The sequence below is a fragment of the Suricata suricatta genome, chromosome 8 (assembly GCF_006229205.1).
Source record: "Suricata suricatta isolate VVHF042 chromosome 8, meerkat_22Aug2017_6uvM2_HiC, whole genome shotgun sequence".
NCBI lineage: Eukaryota > Metazoa > Chordata > Mammalia > Carnivora > Herpestidae > Suricata > Suricata suricatta.
The window spans coordinates 70,613,676-70,620,358 of NC_043707.1; the positions used below are offsets into that span (position 1 = coordinate 70,613,676).

General features: G+C 50.4%; 1 protein-coding gene across 3 annotated transcripts in view; it reads right to left on the minus strand.

The window, feature by feature from the left end:
• The window catches only part of LMO4 (LIM domain only 4), a 16,825-nt gene extending 10,223 nt beyond the window's left edge, over positions 1-6,602 (minus strand). Inside the window, exons 1-3 of one of the 3 annotated variants that reach the window (XM_029946981.1) lie at positions 6,182-6,602; positions 4,140-4,222; positions 3,184-3,422 (exon numbers count right to left, since the gene is read on the minus strand). In XM_029946981.1, the coding sequence (XP_029802841.1) occupies positions 3,184-3,419 (236 nt within the window). In that variant the 5' untranslated portion in view covers positions 3,420-3,422; positions 4,140-4,222; positions 6,182-6,602. Of the gene's footprint in view, positions 1-3,183; positions 3,423-3,636; positions 3,742-4,139; positions 4,223-6,181 lie in introns of those variants that run through there. The other 2 variants (XM_029946979.1, XM_029946980.1) reach the window with 2 other exon arrangements.
• Between the last annotated feature and the right edge of the window lie 81 nt (positions 6,603-6,683).

The following is a 6,683-nucleotide window of genomic DNA, read 5'->3' on the forward strand; positions in this document are numbered from 1 at the left end:
GGCCTGCAGGGCGCCTCGACCGCGGCCTCCGGCGGCGCCGGCCCTGCCCAGCCCTGCCCGGGCCCCGACCGGCCCAGCAAGAAAGGGCTCGCCGAGGACAGCCACCCGGGCTTCCGGTGCGTTTCCTCGCCCTCCCCGGACCTGGGGCCCCACCCGCCGGTCTCCGAACTTCCTCCTCTCGCTGCACTTTCCGCGCCAGTCTTCGGGCCCGAGATGGGGGTGGAGGAAGAAGGGTTCAAGGAAAAGAGAAACGGAGTTTTGAAAGCTACTTAGTGGCGCTGACATAGAGCTGGTGGGGGGGGTCAGAAGCTGGGTGGGGAGAGGAAGAGGGGACAGTTCCAAGGTTCGCCGACTTTTGTAGTGGGGGCGGGCAGGCGTTGGGCCCTTTAAGATCCACCCTCCCCCTTCCTCCCCACAAGCCCCCCCCCAGTCTTTCCCTCCCTCTCTTAGAGGCCAATTTTGTTAATTAAATGTTTTGTTTGCGACGCAGCTCTCATTCATTGCGGACACGTCATTCGGAGCAGATCTAAGCCAGAGACCAGATCTCATTAGATAAAGCCCATCAGAACTAAGAAAATGGAGGAGCCACTAATTAAAGCTTTTAATTGTGCGGATTCGCTGCAGCAAGGCAGCCGCTTTATCTGAAATCTTGGAGGGAGAGGAGGCAGAAGACCAGTTCTGCCCAATCGACACTTGGTCACGCAGAGGGAGGGGACCAGGGAAAAGCACTGGCCCCCCCATCACCACCACACATCCCAGCCGTTTTCCCGCAGCTTTTTAGCCATATTTTGGTAGTTTTCAAAAGCTCGCACCTCCAAGTCAGGCAGTTTAAAAACCCCTTAATAAATCGCTCTGTGGTCCCAGTCGGGCAAGGGGCCGCAGGGCCCCCTTCACCTGGCATCGGGCGAGCGGATTACTTCGGTGGCCATCCTTGCAGAATCCAAAGCTCCTCCAACAAGTGGACTGGGGAGGAGACTGGAGAGGGAGTAGCTGAGAGAAAAAGGATGGCGTGCCAGCCTCCTCACCTTCCCACCCTTCTGGCATCTTTGATGGGCAAATCGAGGGAACACTGCAGGAAGACTTCAGAGATTCCTCAACCTGGGGGTGGGGGAGCTCAGCTGCCGGAAGAGCCTTGAACAGAGGGGGAGGCGATGATCAATTCGGTACTGAGCTAGAACTCTCTCCCGGGAGAGCTCTAAGGTTCTCAGGGTAGCATCTAGTTCAAGAGCAAGCCTGGCTCCAGTTTTCAAAATCGGGGGGGGGGGCGGGGGATGAGAATATGGACCCAATTAATTAAGGCGCGGGGTTGGGCACACATTGTCCATTGCTCCATTAAGCCAGTTGAAATCACCAAATGGGCATTTATATTTGGTCCCAAGAATAGGGAAAGGAGGCGATTCCCAGAAAACCACTTGCCTAAACTTGTCCTGAGGGAATGCAAGTGGACCCATCTTCCTTTTAATTAGTGGTAATCAGAAGGTTTTCTGAAGGCAGTTGAAGAGGTGCATCTGCACCATTCACGGCATCTAAACAGCACTGTCAATTTTTCCACTTTAAGTTACCCTCCCATCTCACCAGGTTTGCTCTCTATTTAATTACAATACTGTCAAAGCTCATGGCCTTGCTTGGAAGGAAGGCCAGAAAGCATTACACCCATGTTCCTGCTGATTTTCCAACATTTTCTTCTAAAAGAACACTTAGTGAAATTAATGCTGCCATCTTAATTTTAAAATAAAAGCCCTCTCCCTTCCTATATTTCCTTTACTTGGCTGATTGAGGATGCCAGCAGAGTGGACATAGGTTGTATTATCGGAATAACCAAATGTCATTTTGCTCCATCATGTTAGATTAATAATGTCAACTGGGGTAAACATACACTCAGCTCGGACCTGCACTGGGATCTTCTGCACTTTTAGATACAGAGCTGAGAGAATTACCATGGAGCTAAACTTTGAACAAAAAAAAAACCCCTCACCCTTTGATTTACCCGCATTGAAGAGTGCAACATTTTCTACTAACATCTATACAGAAAACGGTTTAGGACAGAAATTTAACTAGAATGCAATTCTTCGTAAAAGTGAACGGTTCTCTAATATCAACGGTGTGCGTGTGGGTTTTTTTTTTTTTTTAATTACTGGATGTTGAAACAGAACACCTCCTAGAAGCATTCATGTGCATCAGTCTATCAAACCATTTACTCAAATTAAATGTGTAATCCTTCAAATGCCTCCTTTCAAATTAATGAGTTTAAGTAGCTTGAGTTCACCTGAAAAGATCCTATAGGCACCTGACCTCCTGAATTCTTTCCATTAATTGCACTGAAACTTGTTGGAAAAGACTGCTTACATGGGTATATGAATGTTCCTATACATTGCTTTAAAATGCAAGATTAGTATAATTCTATAGCCTCTTTTTCTAAATCTCTTTTGGGGATCAAAGGTAGTGATACAAACGACAACAACAAACCCCAAATCTGAACATTCCTCAATTGAAAAACCTGCAAATTCTACATCGCAAACCACACACTAACATTGAGCAGTACAAGCCCCCAAGTAATAGTGCACAAAGAGAAACACTACCATTAAGGGTTTTTTTGCTTTGTTTGGGGGCGGGGGAGGTAGATTGCTCTAAGAATTACAAGTCTTTAAACTGATAGGTAATCAGCATTCTTCACAAGGAGCACAAAGAATGAGTCACAGTTTTCCACTCAAAAAAGTTCTAAAGTGCTTACATAAATATAATTAGCCATCACCATAGGCAAATTTTTTCTCCCTAACTACACTTATTTGTAAGCCAATCTTTTGTCTGTGAGTTTCTATGTAGGTCCCTACCTTGCTTTAAGTTAGCTGCCTAACTCCCACTTTTCAGCTGAGGATCCAGCTGGGGCAGACGGCTTAAAATTTTCGTCAGGAGAGTGCCCAACCTCTGCACACCTAAAGGCCCAGTCCCATCAGACGGACAGACTCTTTACTTGGTAGAGTTTGCGCCAGTAATTTATTATCAAAAAGGAAGATTAACACATGCTTCTTGAAACCCTTAAGTGCGGCCAATCAGAAAGTTTTGGAGGTGAAGGCTACAATGTATTCTCATAGGTGCCCAGTTCCTTTCCTTAAAACCCTTGGTAACCTTTGGCCTTGCCATTGCTCTGCTCACCCATCTCAAGGAAAGGCAGCCAAGTCTTACCTAATGTAGTCATTTCTGCAAAGGATCATGCCACTCTTGGTATAACAGGACGTGCCGATGTCGCCCAGCTGCGCCTGGCAGCAGGAGCACTTGAGGCACCGGCTGTGCCAGTAGCTGTCCATGGCATAGAGCAGAAAGCGGTCCGCAATCTTGCCCCCGCAGCCTGCGCACCGCTTCCAGGAGAGGGAGCCGGCCGTCACCGGGGGCGGCTGCGAGCTGCTGCCCGGATTCACCATGGTCTGCAGAGGGCGGGAAGGGGACAGGGAGAGAAAGACAAAACAGGGGCAATGCAAAAGTTAGTAATCGCCGCGCGAGAGCGAACACGTCCCCCCCCCCCCCCACTCCTCCCCAAACTCCCCGAGCTGTTGGAAGGAAGCAGCGGGGCAACGGCGCGAAGGAGAGTGAGGGGGAGAGGGAAGGAGGGAGGATCGCCGGCAGCAGCCGCCTGTTTACTTTTCTCAAGCTTTGTTCTGGGGCCACGAGCTCCTCTCAACTTTCCAGCGCTCGCCGCCGCTGACAATTTTAGCTTGGGTACTGTCAAAACTCGGCGAGCGAGGCTCGGCGGCGCGCTCCACCCCTCGCAGCGCCTCCTCCCAGCCCCCGCCTCCGCCCACTGCCCCCTCCTCCCTCCTTCGCCGCCCGCCTCCAGCAAATGAGGGTCAAACCCACCCACCGCCGCGCCCGGCCCCTCCCCGGCCCCAGCCGAGCCCCGAGAGCTAGCCGAGGGGAGTAGGGAGGCGCCCCCCGCCGGAGCCACGTTCCCTCCCGAGCTCTGGCCTGGGAAGTGCAGCTGCAGTTCACAAGTTGGAAATAGTTCGGTTTTCTGAAAGGGAGGGAGGGAGGAACCGGCGGAGGGGAGAGGGAGAGCGCGATGGTGGGAGGGGAGCGAGGGGACGCGAGGGAGGGGGTGCGGTGTGTAAAGTTGCGAAACTGGTTTTTCGTATTTTAAACAGCACCTTTCACATGCCATTGTGGTGACCGCCATCTCCCATTATTGTTCCAAATCTCATTTCATTTTGAAGATCAATGAGTGTTTTCTCTGGGTTTTCAGGACACAGGCAAGAATAATAGATCATTGAACTTTAGGATGCCTGTTAACTTCCTATACAAACACTCTCCACTTTGGTCTCACTAATCTGCCCTTGATCAGCAATTTAAATGCTAAAGCTTTGTTCTTCCAAAGGGGGAGGGGGGACGTTACAGATAATATGCGAGAAGGCACTATTAAAGGATGCACAAGTTATATTCGAGCCAGTCCTGCTGTCACCAAAAAGTGCTTTTAAAAATTCCCTACTCTTTCTAATGAATGTCACGAGAAGCAACTGGGGTATAATATAGGAATCAATTTATAAAGCTTAGCCTAAACCGATTAATTTGTTGCCTCCAATCCTGAGTCCAATAAAGTCCTAGTGTTCCTCCAGTCACTTATTCTATAAAAAGATCAAGTTATTTACTGCCAATTAAGCAGCCTGTTTTGTCTTTGTCCTCTGTAAGCCGAGAGTGTAGGCTCCCCCCGAGGCTCCCGGCTATCTGCTCAAGACATTCAGCTGATACCTCAGAAGGGAGAGGGCGAACTTTGCCTGTCCCCGGCCCAACTTGGCTGCTGCAAAAAACGAGGGGAAGGGAACGAAACAAGGACTCGGGTTCCTTAAATAGGCCGATTTTAAACACATTTCCTCCGAAAGAGTCCCGGAACGTGTGTCCAGTGACCGCACAATAAACCAGAATAAGAACTGCACCAATTAAGCTGTAACAAAACCCTGAGACTTTGGAAACAGGACCACTCTAAAACCCATTAGCATTGCATTTATCCGAATGCATCATACCTTTATGTAAATTGATTTATCTGATGCATTTACTCGAGGAATTGCTTTTTGTTACAGTTTCAGCCCTAACCCAAATGAATCTGCATTTCCTGCCCGAGGTCTTTAAACTGTCCCCCCCCTACCCCCAACGTTTTAATCGCTCCGAATTCCTTTTTAAATGGGGAGAGGGAGGGAGGAGATTCCAAGCTCTTCCCCGCCCCCATCTTTGGTGAGAGGTAAATATATATGTATATTTTTTTGAAAAGGAAACATTACACTGAGAAAAGCATCCAGTAACCCCATTAGCTAAAGCTCTTAAGGACAAGCAATACCTTAATGCTGATTAAATCTAAAAGAGATGAATCAAGAGGACTGACCAGAAACTGACTCCCTTGATAACTAAGGACGGGCCCTCATCAAGTTTCATTTAGAGTTGGAAAAAAAAAGAAAGCTTTTAAGTTAAATAGGCTTATACTCTAGTAATTACATAGCCAAGCAATTTAGGTCCTGGGATAGTCAGTGAAATAGAAAGCAGAACTGGCAGCTAGAGGCAAAATCTGCCCCCCTTTAACAACGTCTCTGGTGTTTTTTAATGGAGACCAGGGGAGGGACAAACGTAGCGCTGGCAATTTGTAGTACAAAAATGGATGCTTAATTCATGTCTTGATTTTAATTAGGTGATTCACCGGATTTCTCCTGGATTGGAACAAAAGACTTATAAGCCAAGAGGAATTTTTGAAAAGAACCAGCAATACTGAATCCTGCTCACTTAGATCCTTTCTGCCACTGTTTCAAAAATAGTGTTTACTGGGGGGCTGGGGGGGGGGCCGTGACTATTTCCCCCATACTACTTCTCATACTTAAACCCTCATTTAAGCACCTCCTGCCTTTCCCTTAGGAACTGAAAATATCCCCACCCCCCTCCAAGGTCCCCACCAGCCCGGTCTCCAAGAAGAACCCTTTTGTAAGCAAGAACCGCTACAAAGCTGGCTGCCCGGGCTGGCTGCCCTCCGTGCTAGCTCGCAGGCCGGCCTCGGTAGTTTCAGACTCGCGCATTATCTAAACCGACGTATTGTTTACTTGCAATTTGGGACGGTCAAGGGAAGGAAGCCAAAGAAAACAGCCCTGGCCCAAATCGGCCCCCTCCTCCCTCTCCCCCCTCCTTGCCCGCGGCTCCCCAGCCGTCCCCTTACCTGCTTTTCCCCTATATTGCAATACTGCGAGAGGCGGCGGCGGCGAAAAGCGAGCGAAGCCGCTCGGCTTCCAAGGAAGGGGCGCCTGGGCTGGTGGAGCTGGAGGGAGGGGGGATGTTCTCGCAGAAGCAGGAAAGGGGAGGAGGGGGCTAAGGGCTGCTTTTTTTTTTTTTTTTTTTTTAACGCGTCGCTCTGAGGCTGGGTTGGGGGGCCCCGCGTAAGTGGCTGGCGGCTGGGAGCAGGAGTGTCAGTCTCAGTCCTCGGCGTTCTCCTCCGCCTCCGGCTCCGCGCGAGCAGCTGCAGGAGCCCTCGGCCCGCGCGGCGCGGCTTCAAGCGCGGCGCAGCGGCAGCAACTGCTGCAATCGCTGCTGCAAGTTTGGCAATGTGGCTTCACTTTGTATATTCCCCGCCCGGCGGCCCCCGCCCCCGCCCGCGCGCCTCCCGCTCCTCCTCCTCCTCCACCGCCTTCCTCCCTCCCGCGCGCTCGCTCGCTCGGGGCTGG